At 38.6% G+C, this 19022-nt stretch overlaps 2 protein-coding genes across 8 annotated transcripts; one reads left to right on the forward strand and one right to left on the reverse strand.

The window, feature by feature from the left end:
* Positions 1-1908: 1908 nt before the first annotated feature.
* LOC113586102 (afadin- and alpha-actinin-binding protein-like) lies at positions 1909-8220 on the forward strand. 7 transcript variants are annotated; one of them, XR_014120021.1, is made up of 14 exons: positions 1909-2118; positions 2874-2970; positions 3409-3563; positions 3713-3916; positions 4116-4226; positions 4435-4570; positions 4877-4952; positions 5120-5309; positions 5470-5641; positions 5901-6037; positions 6520-6693; positions 6784-6849; positions 7202-7307; positions 7403-7421. XR_014120021.1 is itself a non-coding variant. In XM_027023987.3 (13 exons), exons 2-13 carry the CDS (start codon positions 2952-2954, stop codon positions 7450-7452), a joined length of 1527 nt encoding a protein of 508 aa, XP_026879788.1. In that variant the 5' UTR covers positions 1909-2118; positions 2874-2951; the 3' UTR covers positions 7453-8220. The 7 variants fall into 7 exon arrangements, 5 of the variants coding, with proteins under 5 accessions (XP_026879788.1, XP_026879790.1, XP_026879787.1 ...); XR_014120020.1 differs by having other exon boundaries at positions 6784-7307; positions 7403-7445; XM_027023987.3 differs by lacking the exon at positions 6784-6849 and having other exon boundaries at positions 6523-6693; positions 7403-8220.
* Positions 8221-10848: 2628 nt separating this feature from the next.
* Positions 10849-17651, reverse strand: LOC113586101 (vitellogenin-like). The gene is made up of 27 exons (XM_081708118.1): positions 17612-17651; positions 17475-17495; positions 17220-17365; positions 16852-17103; positions 16602-16763; positions 16350-16498; positions 16106-16256; positions 15813-15970; positions 15570-15735; positions 15352-15477; positions 14904-15122; positions 14605-14822; positions 14417-14514; positions 14184-14308; positions 13992-14090; positions 13758-13886; positions 13450-13636; positions 13266-13362; positions 12991-13176; positions 12605-12861; positions 12242-12516; positions 11969-12013; positions 11805-11858; positions 11491-11694; positions 11242-11393; positions 11008-11146; positions 10849-10923 (listed from the first exon to the last, which is right to left on the reverse strand). Exons 1-27 carry the CDS (start codon positions 17649-17651, stop codon positions 10849-10851), a joined length of 3930 nt encoding a protein of 1309 aa, XP_081564244.1.
* Between the last annotated feature and the right edge of the window lie 1371 nt (positions 17652-19022).

Genomic DNA, 19022 nt, shown 5'->3' on the forward strand with positions numbered 1-19022 from the left:
CGTGTGGGCCCAAGTGCCGCAGGGCGCGAAGCAGAACTCACAGACTTCCTCGACAGGGACGAACATTTAATAACATAAACGACAGCGGCACTCACGTATTACAAACGATAAACACAAATAAGAAACGATTGACAATTAAACAAACACGATACACAAGGATACATCTAACATAAACACGTTACATTCAGACATTACATCTACAATGACCAACCACGCCGCACATCCTGACGTAAGTTTAAATACACACAGACAAAACGAAGTACAGGTGCGTGCAGGTGTGGTTACAAACGAAAGTCCTCCTACTGCACGTGGCTGGCTGAACCACGTGGCTCACGGGAGGCGAGCGTTCTGTGACACAATTTGATCAGGTGGACAATATTGTCAATACTGTGGACAATATTGTTTATTCGTATGTTAAGTACTGTCAACTGTATTAGGATACACAATATGTTTGTGTGCCGTGGCACTCTAAATGTGAAGGTAAGACAGCTTGCATTATTCTACGTGTTCTACGTATTCTTGTGTGTTGTTACTCCATCTGTTTTAATAGAAAGGACTAAATGAAAATGAGTGAGATAGTGCTTCCATTCATTTTTTTCTGGTACTTGCAAGAATTACATCATGGGCACACATGCATGTGGTGAAATTATCTGATTCATTGCTGTGAAGTTATGAGGACAAGATTTTTTCCATGGACTTACCATGGTTACCATAGATATCTGACATTGCTTATGAGCCTATCCCAGCTTGACAAATGATTTATTATCATTATTCCTTTGATATTTTGAATTGTTGATTTGTTTTATTGTGGAAAAACACCTAGAAACATGATACAAAACATAGCATGGGGTCATTGTTACTTATCTGAAACCCACCTGTTCTGGTTACATGTCTCAGTGATAAATGGAGCACCTACTCAAAATTTAAGAAAAGCAAAAATGGTCCCAAGGGACATAGCTGAAGGCCCTGGCTCAGCTGTGCTATGTCTCAATTAGAACTCAGCCTCATCTGGCCCTGGAGACTTTTAATTTTACATCCTCATTTATTATTCACAGGAAAATACACCCCCTCCCTTAGGTCCTGGTGTAAAATAGAGGCAGCTAGGGGAGATTTATTGTGTGTCAGTAACTCTTTGTCTTACAGGGCAAAGGTGAGATGACAACTTGGTAGCTGGAGACAAAAAGGAGCTCCAGAGATCCTCTGCTTACAGATGAAGAGCTACACAAAGGGCTTGTTTCCAGTTAGCAACTAAACCCGAACTTCAAAGCCCTGAGAAAGTGTCTGTCTGCAACTGACATATTAGTGATGTGGCAACTGTAGAGGGATAAAGTAATGTTTCCATAAATACAAATTGCTTATCTGTGCAATTAAGTTGTGTACATAGGTACATTAGGTACATTCTCTATCTAATCTTTGGTGTGGCATTAATGATTATGTATTGTTATTTAATACATTGCTGGTGTTTTAAAATGATGCCCAGTTTGCTGCATTGTGGTGCATTTAGATACAATTATTCAACTTGGCTAACATATTTCGAATGTGTATGTGAATAGTACTGTCGATTTTTTAGAGTTAAAACCAGCATTATTTGCATATAATAAAATGTAACAAATGTTAACGTCGGAAAATTGATCAGTTTTGATGTGCATGTGGCTGTTTACATATTGAAAGGTTACGAATAAATTATATTCAGTATCGAATATAATTATTTTAAATATAATAGCCGTATTATAATACCCGTATTTTATTCTGCGGTTTTTTTTCTTTAAAGTCTTAGTTCGCTATAGGATTGTTAATACTGCGCTTATAATATCACACGTTTTGGTTTGCGAACAGTCAGTCTCATTGGTGGACAGTTGATTTTCCGAGAAAGACGACCAATAACGTGCCGGCTGTTCGTTGCCTAACAACGCATATGCTTGTAACCGTGTATCCCAGTTTCACTTGTCATGACTGCATTCAGTAGACTAGCGAAAACTAAGATGACAGCAATAAAACGGGAATTATATTTTTGAACTACGATTACGAGCAATATTGACACGCGTCGTGTTTAAACAGGTTTTTTGCGATATGGGATGCTACGGGGACCTGGTGATGCCTTCTGAGCTAAAAACCCAAGTAAGAGAATCATCACTCGTGCTAAAGCATAGCAACCATTACGTTTAAACCCTTCATGAATGCTCGAATAATTCTATATGTATCAGGCGATGTTATAAAAATGCATAATTAAATTTGTTATACTGAAATTTGTGGTGTGCGTTTTGAAATTGTAAACTACGTAGACGATTGCCAAGGTCCCCTTGGCCCGATTCTCTGCAAGCCAAAGCTAGTGAGATAGAACCCCCTTTAGATTCGTTAGAACACCAACTTGAACTGTTTGTTAACATTTGCATTATAAACATCCTAGGTGTTATCATAGACATGTTATAGCTGCTGATTAATCTCTCAGCTATAATGACTACCTGCTCTAGAAATGACCTAACTACCTACTTAGATGCTGCTTATAAACCCCCCCCCCCCCCCCCCCCCCCCCCCGTGGGACACTTTGTGCTACTAGACCTACTTTTGATAGATTAAATGCTGTTTAGGTTATTACCTGAAACAAGTGCTCCAAATACACAAATGCATCCATTTAATCTATCTGAGATTTTCCAGTTTAATTTATTATTATAACATAATATTATTTTTATAATATTATATAATATCATAATATATTTTTTTAAATTATTTTTGGGCTTCAAAATGTATTTATTTTTTTAGTAATTTATAACATTGACACTAATACATGCACGTAACCCCATTACAGGAATTTTTCTTTTATTTTTTTCTTACTTGACAGAGAAGTGCTAACCTAACATGCCCTTCTTTTTCAGGACATTTGCGCCCTAATTGCTTTTGCATAACTGATCTACATAGTATATAGGACACTGGATATATGTAACTTTGAAAGAATGCCAGAGTCATCATTTGGTAATATGCTATAATACTATGCTATGTATCATGTTATTTTATGGTTAAATTATTGTATTTATTTGTACACATTTCGTTCCTTTTCTAACCTTATTTCATACAATTTGTATAAGAACCTTTGCTCTCCATAGTTAGTCTCACATGTAAAGAGGGAAAAAATAAGTTCTAGAAATAACAGTAAAGTGCTATTTTAAGTGAGATGATTTCTCCTAACCTCAATAATACTTGGCACGTGGAATGTTGTAATTCATAGGCATTACAACAATTCTGCTCATAAACATGATTAAGAACACAATATCTTTATCTTAAAATGGTATTGGTATTATATATCTGTTATTCTATATTATATTGTAATTTTGCAAACAGCCTTGCACAGTTGCTATGTTTTTACAGTAGGCAGAGAATGAATAATGATTTGTCTTATTATTCTTTGCACAGAGGACATAAACAACATTTATGTTTCCTCTACAATGCCTCCCTCAAGGCAGTACAGCCAGTCTACAATACCCCTTCTTCCATTTAGACATTACATTGGCAACACTGAGTTCTGTACAGAGAACAATACATCAGAATGCATGCTGTACATCAGCCAGGTAAGGATGCTTTATTAATACACTCAATCCTTATTGTCCAGTTTATTGTTCAGGGTCCAGACCTTGTTCTCGATAAATAATGTCCTTAAATATGTAAAACGTTTAACTTGTAAACTATTGATTTACCCAATATTCTTTTAAAACCACAGGAGCTGTTGGCACTGGGGTTCCCATCGATTTTCTTTGACTTGAATGGGCTCCGGGAGCTGGATGTCATTTCAGCACTGAACAGCATGTATGGCCTGCTGCAGATGCATCGTCGTGCTGTGGGAATGCTGGCTGAGCTGGAAGTGGAGCAGCTCAGGGTCAGCAGTGATCTGCACTGCCAGCAGCTCACCAACTCCAAGCTCAAGGTCTGTGTTTTATCCACACATAGGCAGAAAGAAGAATTTTTTTCTACGTCTTCAAGTTTGCATGCAAACACAACAGCCTGTTGTGAGACGAATGATGGTGTTTGGAGCTTAGTGGCATTGGGATTTTTAAATGTCAGAAGGTATTCAAACAGCCCTGAACTCAAAGGAAGTCTTGTCTATCTTGATCCCCTTCCTAAAGGACCAACTTGAACTCTCCAAAAAGGAAAATCTCAGATTGTGTGAGCGAGAACGACAGCTGGAAGCTAACACAAAGGCTTTACATCACTGTTTGAAAAATGAGAAAGAGGAGGTAAGTAAGGTTTATTGAAGTATAGAAGGTCACAGCTAGAAGGTCACAGCTAGATATTACTTTACCACCCACAAAATGAAGTGCTGATTATAATTAGAAATGACAGGAACCACACTATTGTGTCATATTCAAGAATTCTTTCTTAACAGTTCCTTTCAACCACATTCACTGTGTAATGAACATTTGTAACATTTTTATTTCTTCATAGGTTCAGAAGCTTCAGAATGTCATTGCTAGTCGTGCCTCACAGTACAACCACAATTTGAAAAGGAAAGAGAGGGAGTTTGGTAAACTTAAAGAGCGCCTCAATCAGTTACTGACTGACAAGAAAGACAAGAAACAGGGTATGTACTCACTATATATAATACTTTATAACAGTAATTTGTTTAAACTGCAAATTAAACTAAAATGGCTAGAATTTCTTGTGCATCAGTATCAGAGAAATTAAGTGAAGTATAATATAGAATGTTATACCACATTAAATATTTTGTGTGTGGGGTAAATAATACTAAAACAAATGCATACACCCTTAAGTTAAACAAGTGAGTTACACTGGTGCTGCCTCAAAAAAACACCACAAATCTGCACTTTTTAAAAGTAAAATAAAGCATTGTAACATTTAATGCCTGCATGTGTGTGCTGTGTGTTAGGGATGGATGTTTTGAATTATGTTGGGAGATCTGATGGGAAAAGAAGTCAGTGGAAAACTGGAAAAACAGATTCAAGGTGACTGCTGTAGTACTTTTTGGGGTGTTTCTTGTGTCTTATCTAAATAAGATTGACTTTTTTAGTTAGATCAGCCCGGTAATCTTTGTCATGGCCTAAGTATCATTTAGTTTTATATGTTGCAGAACTAATGTTACATGTCTAATCTGATTGACTTGGTTACTCAGACATGAAAGTGATATGTACAAGGCTCTTCTGAATGAGTTTGATAAACACCAGAGGGAGCTGATGATTGAAAATGCTGAGTTGAAGAAAGTGCTCCAGCAAATAAAGCAGGAAATGGTGGGAATTTTAAGCCCTAAGAGGCAAAGCGGAGAAACACAAAAAGAGGAGAAACCCAAGGAATTCACAGACCAGGTGAGTCTTTTATGATAACAACACTTAAATGGGTTTTCCATTATGAACACTATGTTCAAACAGGTCCAATACAACAAATTTAGGATATAAATAAATTATTTGTATTTGTTGTTTCATGATTCCATCATTAATTGTGTCCCTCATAACTTTGTATGTCCAGCAAATAGCTTCTGATGAGGAGGAGGAGAACTCTTTTAAGGGGACTTCCGAGATGTCCTGCGAACATGCTCGGGAGCAGCTCAGCAATAGCATTCGTCAGCAGTGGAGGAAGCTCAAAGACCACATGGCAAACCTAGACAACAAGGGTATACTGAAGCATGAAAGTCCTCCAGGTTTCTCCACTGATGGGCACACCCATGTATTGCCAAATGTCATAATTTCAGTGCTTGAATGTACTTAATCTAAACTTATCCAGGTCATCAGAAAACTATTAGAGTGTCCATGAGCTGAAGCCATGGTTGGTGTGGGAAAAACACACAACTGTTAACTAAGGAGTGGGTGGGGTTGCCAGTGGGAAATAATCTTTATATTGAACAATAAAACATACTTAGTTTTATTACATTTCATTGAATCCTATTGTTTGTTTTCCAGCTTCCCTGGTGCACCTGGGACAGGGGATCAATGAGGAAATGATTTCCAAAGAGGTCCATCAGGAAGAGATGGAGAGACTCAAGTTGGAGATCCAGCAATGCAAGGACTTCATTCACACTCAGCAACAGCTCCTGCAGGTAATCCGCTGTGCAGAAGTAACGGCCGAAGTGCCGCAGGGCAAGGAGCAGGACGTACAGATTTTCTTAACTGTGATAAACGTTTATTAACACACGTGAAAGACAATGGCACTCACATAAACTGTGAACACGAATACGAATAACAAGGAACATTGTGAACATGAACATGAAAACGAACACTAACACAGGAAATGACGAATACAATGACTGACAAAGATATACACACCAAAAGCCGTTTAAATACACACAGACATCATAACACTGAACCATGTGCAGGTGTGCGCTGACAACAGGGCCATGGTTACAAGCAAGACTAACAATGAACTCCCACTGCACATGGTGGGCCAAACCACATGACCAGTGGGAAGGGGAGCGTACTATGGCAGCTGATCATATAATGTCTCTGATGCTAAGAAAAATGTACTTATGTCTTTCTTTGATGTGTGTGTGGGGGCGGGGGTTCTTATCTATGTAATCAATAGCAGCAGCTCAGTACTCCTTGGGATGAGGAGACTGCAGCTGTCCTGACTGACTGCTACATGTTAGAAGAGAAGGAACGCTTGAAAGAGGAATGGAAAACATTTGAGGAGCAGAAGAAGAACTTTGAAATGGAGAGGAGGACTTTCACAGAGGCAGCCATTAGACTGGGCCACGAGGTTATTAATCTAATTATTACTGAAAATTTTAATTGTAATTCTCACATGACACATTGCTCTCACAATTGTATCCCATATCTGTGTCACCAGTGGGATGTGTAGGGAAGGTAGTTGGGATGCAGTCTGTCATTGCATGTTTTTAGACAACTAGCCAAGGTAAGTGCCTTTCTACATATGTAAGAGACTGCTAATCTCTTCGATACACCATTCCATGGCTAGCTGATTACAGTGGTGCAATACTGTCAGTGACACTGCTTGAACAGCAGTAATCGGGCATGACCATCTCCAGTGGGAGCATCGTGAGTTGCATTCCCCATGGATGATCCCAGCTATGAAATATGTTTTATAGTTGTTTTCTGAAAATTTGGATATTGCTGATATTGCATCGTGTTAAATTAATCTCTAGACAATGTAGGTGTAACAATATAGGCACTAATGCTGGTTTGATGATTTTACACAGCAAAGTTGTTTACCAAACATTGTGTCCTGGGTATATTTAATTTTGCAGAGGAAAATGTTTGAGGAAGACCGTGCAACCTGGCTAAAACATCAATTTTTGAACATGACGTTCACAGACCAGATGAACTTAAAGACTCAAAATACCCTATCAGAATGTAAGTGATTGTCATTCTTAGAACACAAACATCTGTATATTCCAGATGCAGTGCTTTCATAACTTTTTAATATATTTTTATACATTTTCATACAGATGCTGTTCAAGAACAGAAACACATATCATCTCCCAAGACTCCACTCTAGAATGTACTGGCCTAGTGAATGGGCCTACTTGGACTGGACTCACTGTGGAGCAGATCTTGCACCAGGGAGGAGATCAGAGTCAAATAAATATATTGCTAAAGGATAATTTACATTTGTTATTATGGGATGCTTTCTGTACCATTTACATAGATGGACAGTGGTCTGAGACTTGTTTGTAGGTTTTACATGTAATAATTAGAAACCTTTTTTAGGAAAAGTCTTTAGTTGCATCTAGAATCACCTACACTAAAAACTAAAGAATTTTATTCTTTTTATTCTACAGTTTAAATGGCTCTGATCTATGTATGCATGGCACACTTTAGTATTCTGCTTTACCCTACATTTCTTCTTATCTAAGTGGAAAATATGTATATCATGCTTAAATTAATGCCATGTAGTAAAAGTAGAGATGCAGGGATGATGGTAAGGAAATGTATAACCATACTAAGTAAATTTCCTTGTGTAGTTTTATCATTAAGATCCATTTGTCATAGATATGTTTAAATATGTAATAAGACACTATAACAGTCTATTCAGTCTATTTAGAGCCACTTAAGGTTTGTAGGCTTCTACTATTTGTTACTAGTGTGGTTTATCTTTTATCATTTAGCTATTTTAGAATTTACTTTGTTCACCTTAAAGTTTTTTATTTTGATTGCCCAGTTCGGTTTCTGTAGATGCCTAGAGCAAAGCAGTGGTGGATTTCATTATTTGAATTATTCTTTAATTAGAGAAAAAATCTTAAATACACTAGTTTTTATATGTTCAGTATGTGTATATTATTCTTTTCTATGCAATAATTGAATCATTCAATAATTCAAATTTTTTTTCCAATGATCACAGAAAAGGAGTCTCTGCAGTACTATTTGTTCAGTTTTTTCAGTTGTCACAGAATCGATCAATCAAAAGTTGTTTCTTCAGTCTCTGGCAGAAGGACCCTGTAGTTCACTGAGTTAAAGGTAAGAAACAGAGCACAAACATGCGATTTGTAATATTAATTATAGCTGGCATTCATGCATCTGCCTTTGGCACAGTGTTTTTATGGCTTTGGTAGGCATCCAGATGAGTCAATGCAGGTGGTCTCATGCATAGCACCAGCTGTGTTCACTGGCCTCATCATGTTATGTGTCTGCCATCTTCTGACTACGCTCCCAAGTCAAGTGTTTAGCATGGTCTAAAACACAGGTACTGAAGGTTGTTTTTATCTGTTCAGCACCGTGAGCAGCTCCAGGCTGGTTGAGGAATGTGTGCGGCTTGGTTGCAAGGTGGTGTGCACTCTGCTCAATGCAACAGGGTCCTGGCCCATAGGCATGGGGGTATCCAGAAAGCAGGGAGGTGAGAGAGAGAATCAGCATTGCCATTGCCCTATGCCACACCTGAAAAAATTTAAAATTGAGACAGAAATCAATGGCTTACCTGTAAGTCTCTTTGGCTCTGGTGCATCTTCGAAGCATGACCAATCCAGTGAGTGAATGGTTTGCCAGGTAAGTAATAGTGCAGCTTCTCAACAGCCCATTTAATGGCCAGGACCTTTGGCTCCAGGACAGCATAGTGTTGTTTGGCAGCAGTCAGTCTGTTGCTGATAATAAAACGTCTGTACCAGTACCACCTGTAAACCTCACTCCAAGGCATCAATTTTGATGATGATGGGGCAACAGAAGTTTGGGTTGTACCTATGCCTATGCCTAGGAATGCCTATGTCTATTTCTTGGTGCTGGGATGAGGGCAGTTTCAGATAGTGGCCTTTATCTCTCAAGGCCCTTTCCAATCTGATACCACAGGTAATGAGATTATGTAAGCCCAGATGGCCCTTCCTTGATTTGGCTATGAGTCCAGCCCCTCATAGACTATCTAGCACCGAGTTCAGGTGGAGCTCCACGTCCCAGAATGGATGATCACATCATCTACGTAGGTAACAATAGGGTGGCCTGTTCTCAAATCTGTATCCATCAGATGAGGAAGAGGTGGCAGGAGCTCCATGGGTACCGAAAGCTGGGACCTGGTAATGCCAGTGGCAGCTAGGAGTTAAGAATGAGGTGTAGTGTGGAGACAAACTGGGCCTTAGCTAGCCAGTTGATGAGCTCGTCCTCCCTGGGCAATAGATAGGAATCAAACTGATATCTCACTGAGCATCTTGAAGACCCTGTAGTATCTCCAGGTTACATCAGGCTTTGGCACCTGCACTATTCGACTGGACCATCGGCTTGTGGAGAGCTCAATGATTCCAATGTTGAGCATTTTCATAAATTCTTCCTCTATAGCCTGGTGATGAGCTTTGGGAATGTAGTATGGGTGCAGTCGTATAATGATGCCTAGCCGGATATGAATGACATGCTGGACAATGAGTGTGTGGCTGAGGCTGGTTGAGAAAACAATGGTGAACTGGTCCACACAATCAGCCACTTCCTGCCATTTTGGTATGATTAACTTCTTCCTATGTTGTACCAGTGTCTTGGCAGGGGCCTCTGGGACAATTACAAGGACTGACAGGCTAAGGACACACTTTTTTAACAGGTTTATGTGGTATATGTATTCTACCTTCCTTCTTCTGGGCTGTTTCAGATAATAGTTTACTAGACCTACTTTTTCCTTGAATGACCCCTGGCAAGTGGCCATGAACCTACACATGGGTATCAGGACCAAGAAACATTCCCTAGATTGGAATTCCCTGTGTTGTGCAGGCTGAATGTAAGCCTCTATTGTACTCATTGTCATTTCTCCATGTGCTGTTTCACCAGGGCCAATATGCTCTTTTGTTTCTTGTACATAGGCAGTGACTGACCTGTAGGGGGAGAATTGATGTACTTAAGCCTCCATCACTACATCTAGCAGCCCTCGTTGCCAGTAGGCATAAAGTAGCTAAGTCAGAGAAACAGTGGAGGCATACATTACTTCCCTTACCATAAAAAGGTTGTAAGGGACTAACAGGCTCCAGTCTTGCTGATCTCGATCAACAGCCTATTTGAGCATCAGCTTTAGTGTTTTATTAATATTGGAAAGCTATTTGGAATAATATTGTTAATGCACTTACATTTTTTAGCATCCATAAAAGGTATATTTTAGTATTATTGTAAAATAAATGGTGTATTTAGTGCTTCATTTGTGCATTTTACCCTATTCCTTTTTTTGACTTATTGAACCAAAATTAGGTGAAGTCTTGGTATAAGAGATCTACAGGGGCGTCCCAGCCCTAGATGTATTATCAGGGGTCTCGATCATCACAATATTTCTAAAGCAAAATTGTGACAAAAACTACATAGAAAATGCACAAGAGATATTTTCTTTTGGAATGCTGTATATTTATTTTACATAATTATTTACTTTGTTACATTCTGAAGAGTTACTTTCAGGACTTACTTAAACATTTTTCAATAATGGCACAAATATCTAAATTCCTTATACTGCAACATTTCTATCATTTCCAATGGGCAAGGAAATAAGAAGAGGCACATCTTTCCTTGACAGCGTCATCTACAATTAAGGATGAACAACATTAAAAATGTTAAAGTATTAAAATATTGAGTTGTGCAAAGCCATGACAAAAATGTTTCTCACCTTTGGACACTTGAGAATAATGTTCAGGGAGTCCTGATCTGATAGAACCACAGTTAAGGCAATCTCTTTGCCCTTGTTATTGGCTTTCTCAGCAGAAATTCCGACCAAAGGAGCTACCATTAAAATGTAATCTGATGCCCTGATGTAAGAAAATCAAAGAGTAAATCAAGCAATAAGTATGAATCAGTTTGGCAGAGTGCAAAACATTTGTTGTTTTGATCTTGTTGAGTGTACCTCTTGGTGTAGATGGTCAAAATGTTTAGGACTTCTGGGAGTCTATCCCACTTCAGCTTCAAACGGGCAGCAAGTTTTGACTGCTGCAGACCGGTCTCAACTTTGGCACATGCAGAATATTCCTGACAATCTTTACCCCATGCAAGCTTGGCCTAATAAGAAAGAGATATGCTCAATGCAAGTCATATAGTTACATTTTTAATATTCTGTGTGTTCTCTTAGAAAGCTGCTACAGAGAGCCAGGCTTACAGCAATTTTATGCTTGCTTGGCAGAACACCATCAGCACAGATCTTCCATTGGTAATTTTTTACAATGGAGGAAAGCACAATCTGTACTCTTGAAGTGGACTTGTCCACGTAAGCAGCAAGCTGATATCCCAGTACACGGTCAGTTCTAACAGCACGAGCAATGATGGCAATGGCAGGTGGAAGAGCATCTCCAAGGAATTTAGCCTAAAAATGTAAAGAGGCACTTTACTTCTTCCAATAGTCCTCTGGATGTTAAGCAAAAAAAATGTATTGTGCTTATCATATTTAAATTCACAACTAAATATTTGCTGTACCTGTCTCTCAAAGCTAGAGCTGCTGGTACCTGACACTCCCTGTAAGGCCAAGTACTGCAATAAAAGTAGAAACCTCATTATTTTTTATTTTTAATGCAGGAAAAGATAATGCATATAAACACACAAAATTAAAATAAAGCTGAAGAGATTTTTTTTGGATCTACCTTATCCTTATGGAATTTCTGGAAGGGTTCATTTATAGAAGTAGCCTAGGAAGAAACAATGAATGACTCATGAGATTGTGTTTGAGGAGGTGCAAAAATAAAAAAGCACTGGAAGGCAACACAGGTCAATACGTTTTGGTGTTTAAAACTATATACATCCTAAAAACAGTGAGTTGCACACCACCCATAACTGCTAACAGATTTATTCTTGTCATATAATGTAATGGGTAATCATGAGTACTACTTAACAATAGCCATACACTAAAGACTTACATCAGATGTCTGAGCACTGGATGAACTACTGGAACTGCTGGAACTGCTGGAACTGCTGGAACTGCTGGAATTGCTGCTAATTGAGGAAGAGGGTCTCAATGAATTGGTCTGGATGTTTTTCATTCCAGCTTTCAGTATGTCCCTCAGCTTCAGCAGGATGGCAGTTTCTTCTGAGTTTTCAGCTTCAACAAGACTGATTCCTTTACTGAGCTTTTCAGCTGCCTCAGGACCAAGTTGTACCTCAAGCTCCAGTCTTTGAAGGGCAGGACCATCAACTAAAGTGTATGTGAGAGTATGTTTCCCGTATTAATAATGGTAATACATTAGAACAACTATTATTCATAGTTTGGCCTCAATAATTACCTCTTGCCACTGAAATACGAGCTGTGTGCTGTCCAACAATATAGTAAATAAGATCGCTGTCAATAAACCCTGCATTGCGAGAGGAAATGTCTAGACATGCCTTCATGCGAATGTAGGGGACAACATCACACATCGACATTTGAATTAAAGCAGGGATCCAACTGGGCGGAGCATCAGAGGGCACTGGAGGTGCCAGAGATACCACCCTCTGTGCTGGGAGGTCCTCAATGTTCCTGGCCACAGCCACAGTCTCAAACCTGTTGGCGCAGAATGCAACGAAAAATCAAGGCTCACGATATGCAACATCTTTAGGTTCGTAATATCAGTTTTGGCCTTTTTATTAAATGTTTTACATTTTCTTAGAAATAAAGGCATCTTTCAATTACCTAATGGTTGCAACATGATCAGGAACTGCAACAGGCAAAACCTCCACCTTAAAATTGCGTTTCGGAAGGTCAGCTCTTACAATCAGTTTTCCTGGCACAGTTATATGGAGCTTTCCTTTGGCCATTGCAGCAGCCTGAATGACGGCAGTGTTCACTCCAATTAGAGTAAATGTCTGCATTGCAACACTGAAAGACAAACAACAGGAACATGTTTATGCAGTTTCACTGGCTTGTTTTCTGATTCAGTCATTTGAAAGGTGTCTGTGGTAGTCTACCTTGGTCTGGTTTCAGCACGCAACTGAAGATTAGTCTTCAATAACTGATCAAGAGTGATGGTCTCTTCATGTAGAGGAGGTGTGATGGTTGTATGAACTAAAAGGATCAAGGTAATAACTTGGTCAAACATTTCTAAAATTCACATTTTTAAAGCTGGGATGTTACATTGAGGTGAAAACCTACTATTGATAGATGCAACAGCAACAGCAGCAGCGTAATGACTGAGCTCCATCGGCAGACCAACAGCAGTGGGGAGGATGCGACGCACCTCAGCTGGCAGCAGAGACTTGGAATATTGGCGATCAATCCCAGTCTGCATTGCACTAACAATATCCTTCACAATTTCTTGTGCACGTGGCCCTGTAGCAACCTCCAAATAGTGAATGATTATAAGATTAGATTTTACATGTAATAATTTATTCATTTCTTTATATTTCATTAATAAAGGCAATCAAAAACTTTTGTAACAAAGAAGTTTCTTAATTAAATACCTGTGCTGCTTGTTCAATGACACTTTCAATTAAGGCTTTGTCAATTTTGGCAAAAGCGATTTCCTGTCCAAACAGTTTCATGTACATGGAGGCCAATGGCAGATTTGTTGGCAACAAGCTCTTCCAGTTCTTCAGTTTGTAAGGAATAAAAGAGGAAGTATAAATATTTGATAAATTAGATCAAGATGAAACTATTAAAATAAAGTGAATTCAGTGTTAATGGTAGCTTCTTGCCTTCATGATTCGCTTTATCTTGGTCATCCAATCAACATTCTCGTCACCAGCTTGAATTTTCATTAGCACTTGCTGGAGTCCCTCAGTTCTCACACCAACCTGGTTCAAATAACAAATGGCAATCCCAGTTGTAGAAACAAACTGCCTGATTTACATGAGTTCACTGACATCCTCAAACAGGGCACCTCCTACCTCAAGAACATCAGATGCAGCTCCAGCCAGGTAGGCACGTGCTTTTGCCACAATGGCTCTAGGCAAGATGTGGGCACCATCATTGATGATGAAAGCACTACCAGCAGCACCAACCAGAAAAGGAGCTTTGAATGCAACAAAAAATGTATTGTTCAGTAATAAAACCATTTACATTTTTTTGAGTGAGATGTACAATTTCTTTTAGTAAAATAGCAAAGCTCTTTAACACTTACACAAATAAAGGTCATAGCGGAAGGCTCTGCTGAAACGGAAGCTCAGTCTATTGAGTTTGGGATTCAAGATTCTGATGGCAACATTAGCTGCTGCAGCCCTGTAAGATTCAAAGTAGTCACTTCTGGGTTGCGGTTTGCAGCTCAACAGTATAACTAAGTAATATTTTTGAAAAGTAAGACATTCTTACACATTGATGAAATCGGGGGCCATGCTTCTGGTCAGAGACTTGATGTGAGAGTATGTAAAGCTGGTCACTTGCATGCTGGGCTCCTTCTCCAAAGCACCAGCAAGAGTGGACATAAGAGCCACTGAAGGCTTGGTCTCAAAGAGCAAAATGCAGGCAACCATGCGCAGTTCAGGATGAAGAGTTTTATCCATAAAGAGTTGCAGTGCCACTGACTGAACCTATAAAAGAGCAAAAGATTTAGTTCCATGATCAAAATGAGCTAAAATGCATTTTGTGTTCTATCATCATGTGATGGATACCATGTTTGGTTCTCTCTTGGCAATTCTCCTAAGGGCCAAGACGGCATCAACTTGGACTCTCATGGGAACATTTGCAGCTGCGGTTCCAAATCCAGGGAGGAGTTTCATGATGGGTTTAAGGCTAGAAGGGTGGCCTGCATTGCCAAGAACCTTCAGTGCCAGGGTGATTTCACGAATATCAGCTCTGGAAATAGCCCCAGCAACAATGTCATGGATAGGCTGAGGAAAACATTTGAGAGATGAAATGTATTAGCTTTGAGTCCACATTCATTACAATTAAGGAGCACTGAAATTCATCATACTTAACAGTATAAATCTTTCTTCTCTTAATCTCTGAGCAACTTTATAAATTAGACATAGTTATATTTGATATATATGCCTATTAAGAAAAGTAGTTGAATCTAGATATGATGATTTATAGACATAATGGAAAGATCAGAGGTTTTACCTTCATAAGATCAGCAGGACAGGAAGGAACTCCAGCACAGTATCTGGCTATCATGGAACCATAGCCCAGCATGACCATCTCACGCAGCAATGGAATTGACTTGAGTTTTGGGTTCAATGCCTGGCGCTATTAAACAGAGTGGAAGGTTATAAGGTTTTATAAGATCTCTAAGTGTCTGCTGAACTACATTTACTATAACGCTAAAAATAGCTACTCACAGCAGTCATACGGATAGTGTCGGGATTAGCAGTGACCATGTGCAAAGTGACCGGAAGGGCTTGGATGAGTTCTGGCTTGGTAAGCTCATCATCTTGGAACTTCTCATTGATGAACTTCAAAGCCACTGGTGTACCCATAAAAGCCAGCGCATCCAGAATCCATCGTCTACCAGAAGAAGGATTTTAGAAAAGGCCAAATCACGCTGCACTTTTATTTCATTAAAGTATTCCTAAGAATTTTACCTGCGAGCAGGTTTGGCCTTGTACTGAGCCCAAATGGCTTCAATATTCTCCAAGGTTGCAAAACGCATGAGCTGCACAAGCTGAACATACTTCAGAGGAGCATCCTCATGGACCTTAGCTACATTGTGTTCAACCAGATGCTGCAATACCTCCACAATCTGAAATAGAGAAAAGGAAATGCCTCAACGTTTGATAGAAAAACAATGACACTTGTAAGAGAACAAGTTGTTTCTTTCAGATGAATATATGAAAACATCTTATACATGTAGGTTAATGTACATGAACAATGATACCTGGGCCTGTGCATTGCTGATCTTCAGAAGCTGAATGGGGGTTTGAAGAATCTCAGAGCCAAACTCATAACGTAGGGATCCACGGGCTGAGTACTGATCATTGCTAGGAGCAGTGGGCTTGTTCTGCACCTCCAGCAACCTCAAAGTTTGGCTGTTGTGAGAAATAACCTTTCAGATTTTTTTCATACCATGAAATTTCCTGAAGGTTGTGACAGGATATGAAACATGAACAGATAGATCATACTTGGCTCTCATTTGGGCTGCTCCATTGAATGTATTGAATGCTGAGAATTCATGGACCTCTTCAACTGTAGCCTCAGAGACCAGAGCATGATCATCAATGGGCTTCATGATGTACTTGTAGGTTGCAGTTCCAGTTAGACTCTTAAGTCTCTGTGGTGAGAACAGAATGACTTCTAGAAGGTGTACATTTTACATGTGCTAAATCACACTTTTAAATGCGACTTTTGAACTCATTGATAAAGTATGAGCTCACCTGTTGGCATTCAACACACTTCTCAGTATAAGCCAAACCGATGTCTTTGATGACCCTTTCATGGCAATCGGTCAAATCTTTGGACTTTGTCACGGCAATTTGTTGGGGTTTGAATTGTTCCCTGATCGTATAATGGGTTTTGCAGACACCCTGAGTTCCATCCTTAGAAAATGAAATGTTTTGAGCTAAGGTGATAAATCAGAATATGACAGAACCATCAACTGATATTAAAATACATTTATTCTCTTACCTCATGCAGCTCATAGACATTCTGGGTCTGTTTCAGGTTGAGCTGAAAGATGTTGAGGATGCCTCTGTGCAGGTTCAGAACAGTAGAGGAAACTCTAGCAGGGGCAAATACTTTACCAACCACACCATTAGAGTATTCGAATTTGATGGGAGTCACAAGCTGAGTCTTCAATGCTGAGGTAAGTTTAGTGGCAGGAATGAAAGAATCCTGGGGCCAGACACCAGCGTACTCAAAGAGTTGGGGTTCCAAGAGCTGAGTGCAAAATGATCACAAACCTTGGTTAGAGTTTCTTAAACGCACAAATTAGCCATATGTGTCTTGATTACATAGCAACAGTTCATATTTCATGCAATGACAAATCATTTTACCTTCAGGAGGAAGGTATTCTGAGACGTAGAACTGATGAGAACTTTGCTGCTGATTTTTACACCAGCCTTGGCCAGACCCTCCTGAGGCAGACCGCCCAAGACCCGACCGTCATACTTGTACACAAAGGTCTTACCGGGAGCAAACTCTGGAAATTTTGAAACACGTTATAACTTTGAAATACCTTAAATACATAATGAATTCAACATTTATGAGTGTGTCTAGGGTATAATTAGCTCTTCTTAAAAATAACTTACCGAGGTTAATCTGCTGACTTGCTAAATGAAGTAAGAAAAGAACAGGTAAATAGCCATTTTATAAAAATGTTCAAAGCATTAATTCAATTCATTCCATGTTTTTGAGGAAATTAAACCATTATCTGATAATAACTTACCCACAAGGGCCAGAGTCAAGGCAAGAACAACAGCTCTCATGGCTGGTTATCCAGTGATGAAGCCTAAAAGAGGGTACCTTTTTATACTAGTAGTTGTGTTGACTAAACAGTAAGTTTAAAATTAATTATTAACTCATAAATCCAAATTGTGATGGCAAAGATTCATTCTTGTTTAACTTCCACAAAATTTGTCTTAAACAAATCAATCATTTTAAGGTCAGGTTCCCCTGGCCTCAGGACATGTTAAGAGCAATGACCACATGTAAAGTAAATATTAAAGGTTTATTTTGTTGTTTCATATAACTTTAATCAATATTTTAAAAATATATTTTAGTGATCTCATGAATAAAGTATTAAATATCTCTCACAAGTTGTAAAAAAATAAATGAGACACTAAAATAAGTAAACAAATAAATAAATGCATTTCATTTGATCCATGTCTTTGGAAAAGATATGCTTTTTTTTTGGGTGAGTTGTCATGCATTACTCTGGTAACGAATGTCCAAACAAACATTTATAAGAAGTTCTAAGAATATGTGCAACATTTTACTCTTAGAAAAGCCTTCCAGGTGATTATATCAAGAGCCTGGAAGAGACAATGACAAAATTGTTAAAAGTTGTAATCAATATTAAACAGATTTCATTTAACACAATTGGTGAATGCAGAACTTCATATTTGTTACTTTACAGTTTTCCGATCTCAACATTATTTTTAAAAAGATAAAGAAACTTAAAAAAGTGCATTAGTATGCCCAAAATCTTTACTATTAGTTTATATGTTAAGGATATACTATGCAAAGCAGGTGAGAATATTTCACCTGTCTACATTGCTGTTAATAATATCAGCAAATACATATAAATGTAATTATGCATGGAATCCTCGTTAACTTCTCTACATGTCAAATAAATGCAGTACTTGAATAAGACCAATGCAGACTGATACATGTTACTGAACAAAAAAATGCCGCAGACATTTATTTTCCTTATGAACGCAACCACATTGCCATAGTGGCAGCAGTGTCATCGATATCTGGTTGCACATTTACATTTACATGATTTAGCAGATGCTGTTGTCCAGAGGGACTCAAAATAATGTTTTGTTGTCTTCCTGCATAAGGAACAATTGCTCTTATGCATACAGCATATGTGAGATAAGTAAAAGTAGTGTTAAATTTTAATTACATACAATGAAAAAATAATGTATTGATAAATTTGAATCCTTTTTTCACTCTAAATCAAGTTGTAAAATACCTGTTATTAGATGCATTGTGAAGAGATAACTGGGTTTATTGCATGACCTGGGATAGACTGACCCTGAACTCATCACTGCTCTGTTCTTTGGACTTTGATTTTAGTGTTTGTCAGTGTTTGACCCAAGTAGTGTGTAAGTAATGAATGCTATGTCTTAGTG

This window comes from Electrophorus electricus, chromosome 26 (genome assembly GCF_041902795.1).
Source record: "Electrophorus electricus isolate QZ-2024a chromosome 26, ASM4190279v1, whole genome shotgun sequence".
In the NCBI taxonomy this organism is placed as follows: Eukaryota; Metazoa; Chordata; class Actinopteri; order Gymnotiformes; family Gymnotidae; genus Electrophorus; species Electrophorus electricus.

Excerpts from the sequence above, each read along its gene's own strand:
- LOC113586102 (XM_027023986.3), top strand. Across the intron at positions 4,953-5,119 it reads ACTGGAAAAACAGATTCAAG|ACATGAAAGTGATATGTACA; the intron begins GTGACTGCTGTA and ends TTGGTTACTCAG. Across the intron at positions 5,642-5,900 it reads GAAGCATGAAAGTCCTCCAG|CTTCCCTGGTGCACCTGGGA; the intron begins GTTTCTCCACTG and ends TTTGTTTTCCAG.
- LOC113586101 (XM_081708118.1), bottom strand. The coding sequence starts at position 17,651 with ATGAGAGCTGTTGTTCTTGCCTTGACTCTGGCCCTTGTGG. Across the intron at positions 14,823-14,903 it reads CCAAGAGAGAACCAAACATG|GTTCAGTCAGTGGCACTGCA; the intron begins GTATCCATCACA and ends GCTCTTTTATAG. Across the intron at positions 11,859-11,968 it reads AGAAATTCCATAAGGATAAG|TACTTGGCCTTACAGGGAGT; the intron begins GTAGATCCAAAA and ends CTTTTATTGCAG.